At 38.7% G+C, this 20,450-nt stretch overlaps 1 protein-coding gene across 1 annotated transcript in view; it reads right to left on the bottom strand.

Moving 5' to 3' along the window:
- The window catches only part of PDE4B (phosphodiesterase 4B), a 429,564-nt gene extending 409,913 nt beyond the window's left edge, over positions 1-19,651 (bottom strand). Inside the window, exons 1-2 of the mRNA XM_021680003.1 lie at positions 19,610-19,651; positions 11,861-12,099 (exon numbers count right to left, since the gene is read on the bottom strand). Coding sequence (XP_021535678.1) covers positions 11,861-12,099; positions 19,610-19,651 — 281 coding nt within the window. The remainder of the gene's footprint in view (positions 1-11,860; positions 12,100-19,609) is intronic.
- Positions 19,652-20,450: the final 799 nt, after the last annotated feature.

Genomic DNA, 20,450 nt, shown 5'->3' with positions numbered 1-20,450 from the left:
CAATACACATTCTATGATAATAAAATGTTTGTTCAAGAACCAGCACTGGCCAAAATGCTCTAAATGAATACTGGGAAAGCTGGCACAGATCTAGAAGTTATAAGACAAGCCAAATTTGACCCTAATACAAAGAATCATACTAAGGAAAAAGATGTATTGGCCTGTACTTGCTGCTGATACTTTGTACTATGTACTATGCTGTTTCAGGAATAAGGAAAAGAACGGCAAATGGCCTGGGCAGATAACACAGCTTTATAAAAATGGATAAAAATTTAACGGATAATTAACCCACTAGAGTACAAATATGGGAAGCAGCATTCATACGAGCCAAAGAGGGACTGTTAAGTATGGTCCTTCAGATGGAAGCAGAAGTATCTAAAGGACTATCATCCAGGGCGTTGGTAGCAAAAGTACAAGGAATAAAATTCTTAAATGGAGAACATAGTTTGTTTAGGTGCTCTCTAACTGCCAAGTCCCTAAGCATAACAAAAATCAAACATATCCGAATAGTACAGTTAGTCAGAATTGGAAATGTAGAACAATTAACTAGAATTTTACAGATTAGGGGAAGATAGGTATCACTTAAAACATAAGGTCCTTTGGGAACCTGTATCAGCACAGTCTTGTAGTATGAAATGGGGGGCATATGGTTATGCTGATAAGAGACTTGAAATCAGAACTTACTGAGATCTGGCCCTTAAATTTATACTCCAGTCCATGACAATTTTTTACGTAGGCAAGGGCTACTCTTGCCAGAAAGTTAATTCTAACTGACATTCTGTAATGATCTTAGCCTAATTAATAATGTAACTACTGGGCGCCTGGGTGGCTCAGTCGTTAAGCGTCTGCCTTCGGCTCAGGTCATGATTCCAGGTCCTGGGATCGAGCCCCACATCGGGCTCCCTGCTCCACGGGAAGCCTGCTTCTCCCTCTCCCACTCCCCCTGCTTGTGTTCCCTCTCTCGCTGTGTCTCTCTCTCTGTCAAATAAATAAATAAAATCTTTAAAAAAAAATAAAAAAAAAATAATGTAACTACTATTTGGTATAATAATGAAGTAATTAGTAAAAATAATTTGATTTTTTAAAAAAAACTATCATAACACTGATATCAATGATCAAGTGTATTGGGAAATTAAATTAAAGCCCTCACATGTTGTTCTTCCAATGAAAACTGATTGGCCAGAGGAGGAACTAGATTTACTTGACAATCAATTAATCTTTATATTAAATCAATCTATTGACACCTTAGATGAAATTCACAATTTGGTGATGAAAGGAAGTAAAAGGGTTGATGAATATGTGCATGAGTACAAACATATCTGTGCTGGATATTTGGAAAACTGAAATATTTCTTTAAAGCAATACCTATACTCTATTGGATGAAACAAATAATTCATATTTTAGCATTTGTATTTTTGTTTTGTTGCTGTTGTTCCATAAATGGTGCAAAAGATTCAGGAAAATGAACAATAATGAGCAATATATAATTAAGAAGCCTTGACCAGAGTCAGGTGGGTGAAATGTATAACATAAAGTTAGAGCTGAACTGGGAGAGTTCATTGCTCATCTTCAGGGACAACTGGAAGTCAGGTACTGATTCTTGGTCAAGATAACAATGAGTAGACTAATGATGTATAATGTGCTGTTAGAGTTTAACACTCCCCTGATGCCACCCAGGGCCAGCCTCTTCAATGGCTCACAACTGCTATAACCAGTTTAAGAGCCTGGCTTGGCTATGGAACCAGTGGAGCATAAGAGATCCCTTGAAAACTTTTGCCAAAGTTCTCCTGAAACAAAATAGGTTTTTTGGTTTACCCTACCCCCACACCCAGCCAAATCTTTCCCCAGGTGTTTTCAATCTCAACAAATGTCACCACTATTAACCCAGCTGCTCAGGCGAAAAGCATAGCATTGGGTCTTGATTTCTCCCTTTCCCAGACCTCTACAAGTATTCCGCAGCAAGCCCTATCAGTCTCCTTCCAAACAACACAAATTCTTTCACTTCTCTCCATCTACTCTGGCATCAGCCTCTTTCAGATCACCTTCCTGCAATAGTCTCTGCTTCCACTCTGCCCCTACAATTCATCGTACCCATATACAAAACACTACTTTTTGAAAGGCAGATCATGTCACATTTTTGTCTAAAACCTTGTAAGGGCTTCTCATTGCTCTTAAAATACAACAAAACTCCTTACTCTAGCCCATAAGTGTCCAGGTAATCTAGCGGCTCCCTGTCTCTCTAATCCCAGCATAGTCTTCCTCTCCCTTGCCTTTTGTGCTATAGCCACACTGGACTCCTTTCTCCTATTCAAACATCCTGGGCTCTCTCCCACCTCAGGACATTTACATTTCTGTTCCCTCTGCCTATGAAGTACCCCCCCACACACTTTTTGCCGATTAACTTCTTTTTTATCATTTAGGTTATCAATCAAATATTATCTCTTCTTGGAAGATTTCTATAGCTACCTTATCTAAAATCATTCCTTTGCTCAGCTCACCATTACTCTATCACATCACCTTGTTTGCTTCCTTCCTCACGTTGTTTCAGCTTATATTTTCTGTTAATTATTATAATCACTACTGTAATCGGCTTGCACTTCAATAAACAGACTCATATCTTTATCTATTAATTAACCAATTTACTTGAGATAGGATTCGTAAGTACAACAGATAATAAGATGACATAATGAAGTACATCAGATGAGAAGACGTAATGAAGGGATATTCAGCTCCCAGTCTCCCTTTCATCACACTGGCTGGCACACCCAAGTGTAAATTCCTTGCACAAGTAGGTCTCTCTTGTCTGAGGAGCAAGTGACTGACTAGCTTGGGCATTTAGTAAACCTCTTCCTTGCATGTAAAGTACAGCTAGTACTTATTTTGAATAATACGTTAAGCTTAACAGATTCAGCTGTATACAACGTACTTACATATAATTTATTTATACTTTTTTTTTTTAGATTTTATTTATTCGACAGAGAGAAAGACAGCGAGAGCAGGAACACAAGCAGGGGGAGAGGGAGAGGGAGAAGCAGGCTCCCCGCTGAACAGAGAGCCCGATGTGGGGCTCGATCCCAGGACCCTGGGATCATGACCTGAGCTGAAGGCAGCCGCTTAACCGACTGAGCCACCCAGGTGCCCCTTTATTTATACTTTTAGATGACTGCTTTGTGGGATTCATGATCTGGGCATCCCCTTTATGTAAACCTCCACTATAATCGTCTCTGTCTCCCGGTATTACTTATGATACAGGTTCAGCTGCTGTAGCAGACAGAAACCCAAAACAATAGAATTGTATTTACTTCACATTCAAATCCAGTCTGGTGTGGTCACTTCCATGAAGTTGTCACATGCTCAGGGCCCTTTGGTTTTGCTGCATCACCAGCCCTGTGGTTTCACCTGGGCCACAAGGTACAAGAAATCCCACCACTGCATGGCCATCCCAGCTAGTAGAAAAGGGAAGAACGGAAGGAGAAGAATGCTTCTTTATTTCAAGGGCATGTTCTGGCCAGAACATAGGTTCCACCTAGACTAAGAGGAACCTGCAAGAAAGGCTGAAAGGTAGTCTACTTCCTGGGTAGCCATGTGCTCAGTTACAACTCTGGAGTTTTCTTACTGTTGGAAAGAAGACTGGATATTAGGGAGTTCTCTCTCATACACCCATTAGAATGCAAACTTCATAAAAAGAGAATTTTTCTCCTTTTTCACCATTATACCCCAGCTCCTAGAATAGTACCTGGTACATTCATCTTCCTCTGACCATTTTCCTTGCCTTTGCCCTGACTCACCCATCATCGCTGATGTAGTTTTTGAATGTAGGTGAGGTTTGGTGGGGTGAGGTCGGGACTCAACGACCAAGAAAGAATTCTCGAGCCATCTTTGGTGCAAGAAGATGGTTTTCTTACAGCACAGGGACAGGATCCCTGGGCAGAAAGAGCTATGCCACCGGGGTTGTGAGGAGTGACTTACTACATACTTTGGGACTGGGGGAGGTAAAGATAAGGGAGGTTCCAAAAGGATTTTCATATGCTAAAGAAAACTCACAGGATACCAGAGGCCTTCCTATTGTCAAGCTAAAGTTGTTTTTCCCTCTAGCAAATCATTAACATTAAGACAGTCGGGAGCTTCCTGGAGGACCATTATACTCTGCCTGCCTCAAATATTTGTCAATTGGCTGCAGGTTGTAAGGACGTCTAATTTTATTTGCATTTCCTTCTGGAAGTTAGGTTATTGATAAGATTGCTTTTTTCTTGTAAATCACTAAGGCATTTGTAAACTGAGGGAGGCTCAAGTCTTGAAGGACTGTGATCTCTATAATATAGTTAACCATTTGTTTTTCTTTTCCTTAGCTTTAGGGCAGCCAGGAGTGCCTGGGGAATGTCACACAGATCACACCTGAGTCGGGGGGGGGGGGGGGTGTTGTGGGGTGTCAGTTTGTGCTTTGTCCTCAGCTTGCCTTCTGCTCCCTCATCAATCACCACTCATTGGACATAAGCCGTGTCCTTCTAAATTACTTTTCTGTCTCCACGCCAATCTATCTTCCACACTGCCATCAAAGCTAACAGTTTAAAATAGGAACAGTCTTCTTTTATTTCTTTTCTTAAAGCCCTTCAATAGCTCACCAATATCCTCAGGATAATTTACCAGCAGAGACTTCAAGGGCCTTGCCAACCACATCTCACCTCACTCACCCCGTTCTCCAGCCAAATAAAGCTGAATATAGTTCTTTCAACATTCCATTCTCTTTCATGCTTTTATGTGTCTACATACATACTGTCCAAACCAGGAAGAATAGCCATTCACTCTTCTGCATTCTCACAATATCTTGTACATACTACCAGTGACATTATTTTGTGATTTTTAATTTAACATCTTCCTCTTCTATGGGCTGTTACTACTGAAGGGAAGAACAGAGAGCATGTCTTGTTCATCTTTCAGTTCTTAGCCGTGAGTTAAGCACAATATTTTTTTTGTTGCTGTCTGCAATGACCACATGTTTGAAGGAATAAAGCACCATTACTTTATCTAGAATTAAGAAACCTGTTTTATCTGGGCACCTAGCATCCCCTGCTGGATGCTGGGCTGCTCCTGACCAGGGATTTATGGATGTCAGGATGAATGACATGTAGGAATAACAACTATGAAATAAAGTTTACTATTCACAGAGCAGAGAGCAAAAGGATTACCCAGGGAGAAGAGCTCAGGTTGTATCTAAAGTGAAACAAAGTTGAGAGGGGGGTGGAAAGTGGCTTAGGGATTTATTATGGTTAAGGGGGTGGGTGCATATTTTTTAATCTTTCCTAGATGTGAGGCAAAGGGGAGAGGTGGGGAACTGAAAGCTGTCAGCCATCAAACATCAAAAATAAATTCTTTCTCTGGTATGAAATGATTTTTTCCAATGATTATACTTTATTTGAAGTCATTTTTTATTTGTTTCTGTTTTTACCTTCAGAAATAATGCCCACCTCACAGGGTTGTTGTGGAATTAAATTTATTTTTTTATTTTATTTTATTTTTTTAAGATTTTTATTTATTTGTTTAACACAGAGAGAGAGAGCACAAGTAGGCAGAGCAGCAGACAGAGGGAGAGGGAGAAGCAGACTCTCCGCCGAGCAGGGAACCCAATGCGGGGCTCGATCCCAGGATCCTGGGATCATGACCTGAGCCAAAGGCAGCCGCTTAACGACTGAGCCACCCAGGCGCCCCGGAATTAAATTTAAATAAAATAGGAGATGGAAAGGACATTATATACTCTAATGTATGATAGTGAGAATATTATCTATACTGTAAAGTATTACACCAATTGTCATAATCATACAGGCTAGATCCTATCCTAAGTACTTTCTGCATAAAACCCGCACTTCCCATATCTCAATAGAATTATAAGCAATGATGAGTGGCAGGGATGACATTTGATTTTAAATATCATCGTCCATTATCTCACATACCTGAGATGGGGACCTGGGGCAGGGGGTGCTTTGTGAATTGCTGACTTGTAGATAGCAGTGCTCAAGTCACAAGTCACAAATACAGTTTCTGTAGCCAAAAAATGTCAGTGGGTGGTAAAGCCTGGTGGGAGCTAAACAGATGTGTGTGTCATCAATTTCCCATCCTCGCGCCAGCTTTTGTTGAATCTGTGGCATTTGCACACAGCATCTGTGGGTATTTTGATCTCTAAAACAGGGCTTTAGGATCTGTAGTTGAGAGGCAGCTCAGAAGTGTAAAATATTTTTATCAAAAACCTCATTAGACTGTAAATTTGTGACACATTGTAGGAGCAATAAAGCACATCCCATGTTTCTGAGTCACCACCCCAGCCGACTGACCACTTTCCTCCTCTGTGATAATTAGAACAGCTGAAATTCCTTCTAGCCCTCCATCCAGCAACGGAGAAAATGGCACCATTCTCCCAAATGGAGGTAAAAGCTGGGAGAGTTAACATGGAGGACATCACACCTCATTTAAAGATGCCCAAATATAATCACCCTGTTCACAGCTGAAGCATTTAGAGAAGCAAAGCACGGCCTTCAGGCAAACGGAGATGGGAGACAAGCAAACTGATATTTATAATCTTCTTTGAGGGAATAACACAGGAGAAGCCAGACTGTTTCTTTCCAGTCAACAGGCAATAAGGATCTGACCCCATCAACAACCAAATGAACATGGAAACAGATCCCACCCACCCAGTCAAGCCTTGAAATGACTGCAACATTGGCCAGTAACTTGATTCCAGCCTTGTGGGAGGCTGAGTCAGAGGCACTCAACTAAGCCACAAGTGGATTCCTTATCCACAGAAAATGTGAGATAATAAATGTTTGTTACTTTAAGTTACCAAGTTTTGGAGGTTATTGATTATGCAGCAATAGATAACTAACACATACACAGAATAGAAAACTACATAAAATTATCTAACATATTTAAAAAGTGAATAAATACACTCTAAAAATAAAAAATACAATAACAAAAATTGAAAAAATATAACAGGTTTAACAGAAAATTAGACATAGTTGAAAAGAGAATTAGCAAACTGGAAGGCAAATCAAAGCAATTACAAAAATACAGCCCAGAAAGACAAAATGATTTTTTTAAAAAATGGAAGAGATTGTCAAAAATGGAAAATAAAGAAGTAGGTCCAAAGTAGATTTAATCAGAAGTCCAAAAGCAGAGGAGAGAGAGGTTGGCACAGGAAATATTTGAAGAGAAAATGAAAAAGTATATTTCAGATATCATAAGAAAGACACCAATTTACAAATGCAAGAAGTCCAGTAAATTCCATATAGGGTAAATAAAAGGAAACCCACCCAGAGACACATCAAAGTTGGACTTCAGAAATTCAGAAACAAATAAACAAAAAAGGGCAGATTACTTACAGTGAAAAACAATTAGATTTACAGCCAATTTCCCAATATCAATGGAAGCCAAAAGACAAGGGAAAATAATTACAAAGTATTGAAATAAAGTAACTGCTACACAATGGGAAAAAGTGCTTTCAAGAATGAAAGCAAATGACATTTTCAGCCAAATAAAAAAATGAGCATAAATTCCAGAGAACTGACCCAAACAAAAAAGCAAGTGATCCCAAGGGGTCTGAGATACAAAAGGGAACTAAAAGCAAAGATATTGGTAAACATCTAAATATAAATCAAAGACTAAATGCAAAGCTAGTGTACTGTGGGGTAAAAAAAAAAAAAAGAGGTAATTAAAATAGATAAAAACAAACTGTAAACAGGGAAGGGCTGGCTGGAAGGAGGTAAAGTATTCTAAGATCCCCTCGGAGGAAGATTAAAATTATAAGATAAAATTATAAAGTTAACTGTCGACTTTCAAGGCTGAGTATTGGCTTATTTCCTAAATCTGGCTGTAGTGACTCTGCTTTGATAAACGTGGTAATCAAAAAACTCCTTTAACTATTTAAAACGCGAAGACACCATAGATGTGGTACTGGACTGATTCAACTTATATGGGACCAAAGAAAACTAGAGCCTTACAGTGGAAGATGACTTAGGCTCACACTGGTTAGGAAGCCCTCACCCTACAAAAGGCCGAAGAACCCTCTAATAAAATGAGAAAATTAAGAAGGTGAGGTGAATAAATTTGAGGCCTTAACTTCCTTGAGCTTTAATTTACAAGGGCAAGAAACTTTGGTTTCAGATTTATTATCTTTACATACTCAAGCTGTGACTGATATTGGAGAAACAAGCTCACAAAGATGGCAGTCATACTGTCCTAATGATATTCTCCTGCTCTGTCCCTCTAAAGAACAGCCACATCCTTGGGGGGACCCCAGACTTAAGAGGAAGAGGAAAACAATTGGGGGGAATGGTAAAGAAGAATATGTTTTTCCCATTCTTTGATGTGCCTTCCAAGTGTTAGGAATGCCACCAGTTTAACAGTCCCAGCCTCCTTCTAGCTCCTTACTCAGTCTTCCTCAGGGAGAAGGCATAATTTAATCTGTGTTGGTGTTTCCAGAAGGAAAAGGTGGGCATGCATGACTCAGTCCTTCCCCTGTACTTCCTCAGATGAGCAGGATTTCTACAGCTCTTTCCTGCTACACATTTTACAGGGCTAGGTTCTCCCTCTGAAGGGGAGGCTGCCCAGGCCCAGCATCTCCTGCTACTGGGTGGTAAGTCTGTGTAATTCTGGTGTTCAGTTTAAGAAGCCTTCTTGCCCAGACAGAGATTATATATTCCAACATCAATTTTACCAGTAATTGATGTAACACCTTGTTTTCATATCTGACTTTTTTTTTCATCATATTTCCAAGTTGGTTCCAATAACTCAGGTGGTGAAGTTCCCCCAGAATCCCCAACAATAGATAATGCATAATTCTGGCTACTTGGTCTATATATAACAATAACCTCAACAATAATAATGGCAACAACATCAAAACAACCACTAAGTGCTGGTTACTATGTTCTATGCATCACACACATTACCTTTAATTTTCATCACAACTCTGAAAAGTAGGTACTATCTCTCCATTGTTTGTTCATTTGGGTTTCTGTGGGATGATGAAACTGTCATCCATGTGCTCTCCCCAAACAAGGGCTAAATTTTTATTTTTTGTGTTTTTTTTTTTTTTTTTTTTTTTTTTATATTAGTGGTTTTCTATTTAACCTTATATACACTGGGTAACACCTTTCATTTGCACTCACTCAAAGTCCTTCACTAGCTTTAAAAATTTTATCTCTAGCACACAGCCCTATACCTATGGCTCATTTACCACACTAACCAGGAACTTGAGATCAGTTTCACCCAGTTGTAACTGTCAAAGCAATTATCAGAGCAAGAATCATGTCCCAGAGGAGATCTTTTCAGTCTAGATCAGGAGTCACCAAACTGACTGGCAGGCCAGATCTAGCCCACTCCCTGTATGGGTAAATAAAGTGCTACTGGGACACAGCTACATTTATTTATTATGCATTATCTACAGTGACTTTCACACTACCACAGCAGGGTTGAATAGTCAGGACAGAGACTGCAAAGCCCACAAAACCAAACATATTCACTATCTGGCCTTTCACAGAAAGTTTGCTCACCCGCAGTTTAGACGTGGAGGTTGATTGCATATTCTCAGTACTCTAAGTGGTCAGTATAATTTTTTCTCACATATGGTCATAGGCTGTATCCTTTACATCTGTGAACTTGCATTAAGTTGATGGCAATAATGATAGTTGGAGCTCTACTTCCTCACTTCTAATAAATGTCTTTCAGTCAGATTCCTCAGCCAGAGATTCTATCAGTCTGCAACTATCAATACTCTGGTGACAACGTTTTTAAGGAACATATAGAAATGCTTTTAGTCACTTATATTTAAAAATAAATTTAGAGTCAATGACTGATACTCTCTCCTATATTAAAAAGTATCCAGGTAATTGAAATGAAAGACATGCTATGAATGAATTACTAACGTGTAGTATTACCAATTGCACAACATAAACTCTCTGGATAATGGCTAAATCCTCCATTTCAATCTGAACTATGGACACCCAGCATGAGGGCACTGATACTTGAGACATGGTTTCTAGTTTTCAAAAGGCTTTACTGGATAATGTTCGAGAGGAGAGAAACTAACATTTGTTGATAACCTAACATGTGCTTTTTACTAAGATAGGTACCTTATAGAGATTATGATATTTAACCCTCACAATAGCCTATGAGGTGAGTGTTATTACTGTCTCTGTCAGATTAATACCCTCAACTGAGAGAGATAGACAAGCATGTCCCAAATGTCAGTCGGGATTGGATACTTCTATGGGGAGGACAATTCCACAACTCTCAAGGTGTCCTTGAGTTAAATAAACTCAAAATTTGCAAGGTACATTTTATCCAGATTGTTACTCTAAAAAGTATGTCATCAACACCTGCCAAAACCAGACCCCTGCTGTGCCAGTCATCACCTCTTTAGCTGCTGGACTGTGAGCAATTTACTTCTGGGAAAGAGTCTGGGATGGTACAAGGGGCAATCAGAGAACTCAGGAAAACATACATTCACCAACTGGTATGAAAGCATTTCAGTATTGTAACAACTGGTATAACTGTACCAGTGCCAACTGCTGAAAAATAAATCTGTGGAATTCTTTACAATTCCAAATCTGCAATTCTGCAGAAGCATAACCAAGACTAATTACAGAAGCTATGCAATTGAGTAAGCGATCTGGGAGTGATGTGCCCATTTTAGTTCTCAGTGATTGGCTATGACTATTCTGATGTTAATTCAGCTCAACCGAAGACGGTAAGTCAGTGCTTCTCAAGTTTTTAACCCATTCTCCCTACAATGTGTTACCATGCTTCTGTATCACACCCAGACTGTCTGATGAACCATTTCATGCCAATAACTAGAATAGCTAGAGTCTCAGTGATCTAATTCTGAGTGGATTTGATAACCACCAACTAAGAAGTGCCCTGCATTATTCAATGGGTATATATTGGGCTACTCATCAGCACTGCAGAGCTCAGCATGTACCAAGTGTATATGGCACACCATAAAAATCAGATTTTAATGACTGACTATGTTTAGTCCTTCTCCTTAATAAATGCTTTAAACAAAAAGTGTACCATAGTTTTATAATTTAAAATTATATAAATATAGAGAAAATATTTTTCATTTTAATGATAAAACTCCATGTTATGTAAGCAGGCCATTCGTGGAAAATATTAGAGAAAAAAAAAGAAAATGCTGATTATTAAATATATGATAAAACAAACATTTGAAGCAGCATCACGGCACAATTTTAACCACAGTTATAAAATTATATGTACTTGATTAAATTCTCAACCCTAGATTAAAATAGCCTCTTTTTACAAGTATAGACCCTGCAAAACAGTCCAACCATCCCTCACAGTATAATTTTCATTCCTCTTTTGACTTATAATGAAGTGTTTTATTTCATACATAATCATAAACTGAGATTAGTAAAGTGGTATTGTAATAAGAAGAAGCTAGGAATAATTATATGTAGAGCAGAGCAATAAGAATATCTCCTGTCATATATACATGTATAATTCCTTTAGGTACTCTCATAGGATTGTGCTTTTCTAAATGGAAACATATTGATGCTCACTGAATAGTTACTTAAAAAAAAAAAAAAACAGATCATAGGCAGTAATTTTGTTTTCCCTTGACATTAATAAAAATGTATTTCATTCCTCCTTCAATAGGCTCCTTCCAATCTTAACAGGCTGAAAATATCTCTACTGTGTAAAAGGCCTCCTCTTGCTACCCAAAGGAAAACAAATTCTCAAAATGTCAATAGCCTTAGTTATTCCACAAATAACAAACATTTTAGTAACAGGAAATTATGTTGGAATAATCAGAAAATAAAACTTAGAACTGACATTTAATTGTAAAACTACTCACCACTCCTGGCTTACAGTTGTGATAGCAATGCTGGGAAGTGTCCTCAAAGGCAGTGTGGTTGGTCTGGAAATGCCATCTCCCTCAGGAGTCCTTGCTGTCTCACTCTGTCTTTGGGACAGTGGTGGTAACTGTAAGTTTCCTGAGCAACACCTTCTCCCTCTCCAGAGGTCAATCCCAAGTGTGTTACTAGAAGAACTGTAGGATTTACTCAAGCTACATTCCAAATAATCTTTAACATTCTGGAGGAACCACAGGGAAAGAAAAGAGAAGAAAAGGAGAATGAGATTCAAATGTTTAAAATGATGTACAGTAGAGTGAAATAAGAATCCAAATGATCAAGTCATCCGTCATAAAGTCCTGACTCGTGATCTCACAATCAGAATCTAATATTGACGGCAAAGCCTTGAGAGAAAACAAGAAGTGGGCGGGGTGGCTAATTCTCAACTTTTGGAATTCTTGGTGATTTTTAGGGTCCCCGTTACAGGTTACCAGTTATAGCATGTGGGTTAGAGGGCTTCCTATCTTCTTTCTCTTTTGTAAATTTTTCTTTCTTTTTTTCCCCTTCTTTCTCTTTGTTTTTTTTTAAACTTGCTAAAATGAAAGCTTGTAATTGAACATCTATTTCGGAAATCAATGTTATCATTCTGCAACATGGGGGAAAACTACATTAGCTAAGGCATATACTTTCTTGTTTAGTGTTTTAAAGTAAAAATACTTTCTATCTTAGGACAGAAAGAGGTTGATAATTATGGATAACTGACTATCTCTGTTCCCATAAAAGATCTTCTCAAGTTTCTTTTTCTTTCTCTCTTTCTCTCTTTTCTTTTCTTTCTTTCTTTTTTTTTTTTTTTGGGTAAAATTATGTAAGAGCTCAGAAAAAGAAGAGCATACTTTATCCAGCCCTGAACAGAACTTCATGTGTTCAGTGCATCCCCTAATGCTGACATGAATGAAATAGTTGTGAGAAGATAAAGACATTACTATAACCACTGGTAAGAGTTATTCATTTTTCCTAGATCTCTTAGTGACTGTGGTTCCTGGTACTGTTGGGAGTGAGAACCCCAAATGAGGTACTGCATGTGTACCATTCATACAGGCTCAAAGACAGAAAATGTCATAACACAGCAAATACCCATGGAGAGCAACGCGGAGTTCAAAAGATAGAACTGTCATTCTCTCCTCTTATCTTAACATGGAATAATGGAAGTCCTATCACCGGGCCAAGGTGTCTCACCTGAAATTCACTCTGTAGCCCTAAAAAGACAGGTCCTTCCTGCTAGTCTTTCAGAAAAGACTTAGGAGAACCTGGGAATAGACCTCCAAAGGTCTAAACAAACAGAAGTTCTCTATCTCCCACTCCACCCATCCCTGTCCTAGTTCATACAAGAAGAATTAACTCAAGTTTCAGGATCTGGGTGGGTTCGTGCAACAAATATTTGTTGCACACCTATTACAGTTTTGCACTGTGCTACTCAAGAAGGATACAACAGCAAAAGGAAGCACAGTATCTATGCTCACAGAAACCAATATTCTAGTGATTTATGCTTATCTGACACAAGACCACATTTTGATGAAGGAAATTTGGGCATGAATAGGCCTGACAATTTGCAGGGGCCCCACTCTTCCTACCTGAAATGGGATATCATCACATTTTCTTGTCCTTGACAAGAATACCATTTATTTGAAATTTAGTAGGACCACAATTCAGTAACAAGAAGACAAAACAAGGGTGCCTGGGTGGCTCAGTTGGTTAAGCGACTGCCTTCGGCTCAGGTCATGATCCTGGAGTCCCTGGATCGAGTCCCGCATCGAGTCCCGCATCGGGCTCCCTGCCGAGCAGGGACTCTGACCCTCCCCCCTCTCATGTGCTCTCTCTCTCTCATTCTCTCTGTCTCAAATAAATAAATAAAATCTTTAAAAAAAAAAAAAGAAGAAGACAAAACAATCTGTAGTTTTCCAAAGTTTAAAATATTCTGGAATGTGTCCAGTGTTTCATTATTTACTAACTGGCTATTATTTTAAATCCATTGTAAGCCTAGCACTTAGTGTAGTCAGTGTGTGTGTGTTTTACAAATAAGAAGCTGAGGGGAAAGCTTGTATATATAAGTTTTTTCTCAAAAGACATAAAGACAAGTTAATGAAATAGAATACACAAAGTATTCTTGAAGAGATTCAAAAACAAACTAAGAGCAGAACTCATGACTGTAAGTCAGACTACTTCCAAATATTCATGTAAAGAAAGTACTGGTTAGGGGCGCCTGGGTGGCTCAGTCGGTTAAGCGACTGCCTTCGGCTCAGGTCATGATCCTGGAGTCCCGGGATCGAGTCCCATATCGGGCTCCTTGCTCAGCAGGGAGTCTGCTTCTCCCTCTGACCCTCCCCCCTCTCATGTGCTCTCTCTCTCTCTCATTCTCTCTCTCAAATAAATAAATAAAATCTTTAAAAAAAAAAAAAAAAAAAAGAAAGTACTGGTTATCTGGAAAGCAAGTCATGAGTATATATTTCACCTGAGCTATGCAAGAGACTTTGTACCAGAGAACAGAAATAAGGATATCATTTAGTTAAACCACCAACCACTATAGTCTCCTTAATAAGGTTTTTTGGATATTTTTCTCTTTTAGAAAAAGGAAGTATTATCAACTAGGTTTAATTGTAGTAAATGAACTAAATGGGTGCTTATTTGGTATTTGCTATTTGAAAAGTAACAAAGTCACACCTGCCAAAAAATATCTCCCACACTGACTTGCCAAGAGGCTTGAATTTACAAATTTGAAGTCATTCTTTGAATTAAAAGAATTCATTTTAAAAGACTTCTTGAAAATGTATTGCCACAAAAGAACACAATGGAGTGGCTTTTTAGAAATTAAGTTAAACACTGGGAACATTAATATTGTTTCACAAACACTCATTAGCCCATCTAGAGTTATTCATAATTACCTCAAACTCTCTCATTCATACTCATAATCTATATAGCACTCCCCCCCCCCAAATTGCTAACATCCTCAAGGGAACAACGTAATTCAGTCAATTCTCAATTACCGAATTTGAGATCTTAGACTTACATTCCTATTTTAACTAGCATGATTCTGGCTGACTACACCACTCACCAAATCAAAGATTTGGGGAAAAGGAACATTAATTTGAATGTTACTTCTGGAAATCACGAATTTTAAAATGTATCATACTGCCCCAGATTCACCCTATTATCTCTATAATCCCAAGGGATATAACCCAGTTTGGGATTATCCTCATGCTCCTTGATAACTGTTTGTTTAAAAATTGATATTTTTGCCAATATAATTCCAAAAGGTTATCACAAAGGAGAAGCTGGTGTGAAACCCTGCATCTAAACGGGAAAAGTCTGAAGGGAGGAAGGGAAGGGGATGCCAGAGGGACTCAGTCCTAGCCCCGTATCAAAACTGACTCATTTAGGACCACTGAAATGCACAGTTGAGGCGTATCAGGGGCTGAGTAGTTACGACTTTGTTGGTGTTGCTCTTGCTTTATTTTCCCTTTGTTAAGTCTGTCCCAGTCATTTTTGGAGCTTGCTCCAATTTTTGAATTCTGATTAAACTCCTGGTGAGGAAATGAGATTGGGTATTTCCAAGGACTTCTAGTGTGCTTGGGTACAATTCAATCTGGACCATAGGCCAGAGCTTTTCAAACCTTATAAAACTGGAAATGGAAATTATGGGAAGCATCAAGTGACACTTAGGGACTCTGTGAGGACTAAATGTCACGATGCTCCATGAGACAATAACAAAAGTAATGTTTTTGAAAAACACAGTTTTATCATAGGCAATCACCATCAATTATGAGTAGTTGCCCAGAGGTAAATAATATATTTTATGTATAAAATCAGCCCCTCCCTCTTTCTGTGTGTGTGTATGTGTGTGTGCATGTGTGTGCGTGTGTCACCCACACACATATTCCCTGGTTCTTCTTTCCTACTCTCTTTAGCCATTTTCCCCTTTCAACTCCTCCCCAAACCAGTAATTCCCACCTCTGTAAATTATTCTGTAATTCCTAGAGTCATAATTAATTGCTTGTGCTTAGTACCTGAATAGCGCTGAATTTGTCCCTCACTTCTGGGACTTAGTTCCCAAATGCAAAGTATTTAATGTATACTGTTCCTATGTCACTCATCATATTAAGTCTCCTATTAAAGGTATTTGTGTACTGCAAATAACTGTATGCAAACACAGTAGTCACAGTTATTCATTTGCTTATTCTGACAAAGCTAAACATAGTGTCTTACATGTGGTAAAAGCCTTTGCATATGTCGTTCCCTTTACCAGAAATGCTCTCTCAAAGAAAGAAATAAAGAAAGAAAGAAAGAAAGAAAAGAAAGAAATGCTCTTCCCTCTTCAGAGGCCTCACTCCCTCATTGCCCATATGTCCTCTCTGTCTGTATGTCATCTCCTCACGTTATCCCTCCATAAACACTCTATTCTCACCATCCAAGCGATCTTTACCCACTGACCAACTTCATTTTTCTGTACAACCCTTATCCTACTTAGGATTTTTTTATAATCTATCTATGGATTTTTTCCCCTCCTCTCTGGAATATAAGCTTCAAAGGGACATGAACACTATTTATTGACTCTCTAGAACCTAATCAGTGTTTGGAAGATAACAAGTGCTAAATTAATATTAAGTGAATATTTAAATCACTAAATAAATGCTGAATTAAAATAAATAGAAATATGATAAAATCCTCCTGACTTAGGGGTGAAGACTTACTTCAGAGTGTGGCATATAAAATGTAAAATCTGCTAAGTTGCTCTTGTTGTGAGGGAGGAGATACTGTGTGTAACAATAAGTATGAGCTTTCACACTGTACTCAAAGAGTCGAGGTGCATTAGCAAAAGTTCTAGGTCATCACTCTCCACTAGAAATAAAGTGCAAGCCACAAATGGGATCCAAATGTACTAAATGAAGTTTTAAATTTTCTAATAGCCACATTAAAAAAACTAAAAAAGAAACAGGTGAAATCACTTTTTTTAAAAATTTGAATATAGTTGACATGTTACATTATTTTAAGGTACAGGTAAAGTTACTTTTAATAGTATATTTTACTTAAACTAGCATATCCAAAATATTGTCATTTCAAAATGTAATCTATATTAAAAATTTTTAATGATATACTTTACATTCTTTTCTATTTATACTATTATATATTCACAATCCAAGATCTATTTTTGCACTTAGAGCACATCTCCATTCAGACAGGTGCTTAAGAGGCACATGAGGCTAGTGGCTACCATGTTGGACAGCACAAATCTAGGTAACAATTATCCACCCTGGTAGGTTTAATATTCTTTGAATGTGCTTTTCTTTTTTGCACATTCTTTTTTGTATGCAACAATCCCCATCTTTTGTTTTTTGACTGTGGAAACCAATTGCCTCAAGGGAGGATTGGGATTATTACGGTAAGGATGCAATGAAAAAGAAAGAATGGTTGTCCATCTGTTATAGGTAGAATGCATTGCTTTTTCTTCCAAAAAAAAAAAAAAAGAATCTTGAAGCACACACTATACAGATAGTATTAAGAGAAAGTCCTAAGCTTTTTTTTTTTTTTTTAAGAAAAATGAGTTCTAAATTCCAGAAGTTTCCCTTTAGATGTCCAGAGCAGAGCATGGAAATATGAACATCGTTTTTTACAGTGGGTACTGAGAATTCAGAATATGAGATAAGGGAAGTTCCATTGTGGTCAGGGAGCAGAGAAGGGAGAAATAAAGAAAGGAAATCTTTTCACATGTGATGAGATTAGAACACTAATCAAGAGTAGAAATGGCAATGGCAAAGGGATGTGTTTTGGAGGGTGAGAGCCTCACATTATACCTAAGTCTCCCTCTGGACTTGTCGCTCCAAAAAGTTCCCACAAGCACCTACAGGGACACAGAAAGTAGCTGGGAATTAGCCTCAGCTTGCCTGCTAAGAGATTTGCTTCAACATGAGGCAAAGGGACCAGAAGTCCGTGGGGTGAGCAGACCGAAGGTAAGGGCTAGACAGAAAACAAAGCTTTTAAGCAACCAGGCTCCCCCGCTGAAAGGTTAGGTGAAGAATCCAGACAGTGAAGGGGCAGGTCAAACTCACACTAAGTGCACTAAGAAGGTGCACTGCTCACAGTGAGAGCAATCATCACCTGATACACACATCACCTGATACATCACCTGATACACATTATGCCTAAGCAGCACTGGACCAAGGACAGAGACTTGACAACAAAAGACCTGGGGAAATGAGTGGTTCCTCCACTGAACAACAGTAGATGCTAGTGGAAAGGGGACAATACAAGATAAGGACAATACCACACATCTATTATTATAATGTTAATTAATGTTAAGTCCCTTTGCCCAATGCCATGTGATTAAAGGGAAGGAGTAAGAACTGGGAGAAATCCTGAAAGATAGAGCATTTACCCAAAGACAGAATTTTACATAAACTGGCAAGTTCAAGTTCCTCCCATCCCCTCCCCATCTGTTGAACCAGGAGCTTAACAACAAGATGAGTTATTACAGAAAGCAAGGAAAATTACTACTTTTTCCTCCCTCCCTCCCTTCCTTCTGCACATCAGATTTGTGGCATATAATTTCTCGCTCAATTACAAACAGAAACTGAGTAAAAACTGGACAATTAAAGACACACTAATAGGGGACTGGTCAACTGAAAGCAAAGGAGATAATTAATCTCAGCTGCCCAAGACGCAAAGTTATGAGATGGTGAGTTTACAGACTTCTTCAGATGACCTGGCACAGGGCTTCTAAAAGAATGCATATATCTAGCCACTCTGGGATCTTGTTAAAATACAGTCTGGTTTTTTGGTCTAAGATTCTGCATTTTCTAGGCAATGCTAATGCTGCTACTCTGAGGATCACACTTGAGTAGCCAAGACCTAGAGGATGTGTACATCACACGCTTCTTTTTTTTTTTTTAAGATTTATTTATTTATTTATTTATTAGAGAGAGAATGAGAGAGAGCACATGAGAGGGGGGAGGGTCAGAGGCAGAAGCAGGCTCTCTGCCGAGCAGGGAGCCCGATGCGGGACTCGATCCAGGGACTCCAGGATCATGACCTGAGCCGAAGGCAGTCGCTTAACCAACTGAGCCACCCAGGCGCCCCATCACATGCTTCTTACAAGCAGTTGTCAAAGACCCCATTGTACGAGGTGACTCTCAAGGATTAGCCGAACCTGGGTAAAGACAGGGAAGAAAGTCATCAGGGAACTGATAAGGCAGGCAATGTAGAAAGAGGAGTTTCTGAGAGCTAGAAGGCGGGCATCCATCAGAAATTGGGGGTTTTGTGAATGAGACCATAAACCTCAACCTGAGCCCATCTCAAGGCTGCAGAGAGAGCAGTGTTCCTGCTGTCTACCTCGCAGAATTCTGGGTCCAGGTGCTAGTAATGCCTGGGTCACAGAAACAACTAGTGATAAAGTGATGATGTTAAACAACCTTGCCGGGGCGCCTGGGTGGCTCAGTTGGTTAAGTGACTGCCTTCGGCTCAGGTCATGATCCTGGAGTCCCGGGATCGAGTCCCGCATCGGGCTACCTGCTCAGCAGGGAGTCTGCTTCTCCCTCTCCCGCTCCCCCCTCTTGTGCTCTCTCTCTCTCAAATAAATAAATAAAATCTTTAAAAAAAAAAAAACAACCTTGCCCACTCTTTGGATAAAATTATGGAGCAACTTCTTCATTGAGCAGACAAAAAGCGGGTAGAATCAAGCAACTCTGATTTTTGGAACTTACATCATCAGCCGCCACTGCCATAACACTCCTGCTTTTCTTCATTGTAGAGGTGAAAAATATCTCCTCCTAGGATGTCTGTTGTTCAGCAGTTTTGCTGACAATTTTTAAGACCTATAGGAGAAAAAAAAGAGACACATACACAAAAAAGAGCTCAGTATCCTTAGTTGAATACAAATACATGGCTTCTTTGTATTCTCCAAACTAACATTTGAATGTATGCAATGTACATGTATAAGTAAATATCACAATTTCCCAAGTCCATTCAATCTGATATGTGAGAAAAGAGGTTCACTAAATTAAAAAATCCAAGAAATCAGTGCAAAGTTACTCAGGAGGAGAGAAAAGAAAAGAGGGTAACACTTAGGCTCCCAAATAATCCATTATCATTAAGAATATAGAAATAATACATATTTGTAAAGGGCTTTATACTTTCTCCTACAATATTTCATTTAATCCCCATAACAGTCTCTGAGATTATTTTCATTTTTTTTTTCCTAATGAGGGAACAAATGATCATAAAAATAACTGGACCAAGGTAACAGTTAAAACATGGTGGATTTAGAATTTAAGGAACACAAGTCTTTGATATTACGGTCAAAAAAAGAAAAAGAAAAACAAACAATACAGAAAATAGACATCACCGGAAAAACCTAATTTCAATTTTACCATCAGTTTAAATCTCTTATATGTATAAGCACATAGGCAAATATTTATCACAGAAAATTTTAATTAGAAAGAGCTAGAATTCCCTGGTCTAAATCACACAAACCTGGCCATTTTGAAGAAGAAATGCTGCAATTCATGACATTTGTTTTGTGTAGATCATTGGAAGCCACTTCAG

Source organism: Neomonachus schauinslandi, chromosome 4 (assembly GCF_002201575.2).
Source record: "Neomonachus schauinslandi chromosome 4, ASM220157v2, whole genome shotgun sequence".
Lineage (NCBI taxonomy): Eukaryota > Metazoa > Chordata > Mammalia > Carnivora > Phocidae > Neomonachus > Neomonachus schauinslandi.
This window is presented reverse-complemented; position numbering and strand designations above follow the sequence as displayed.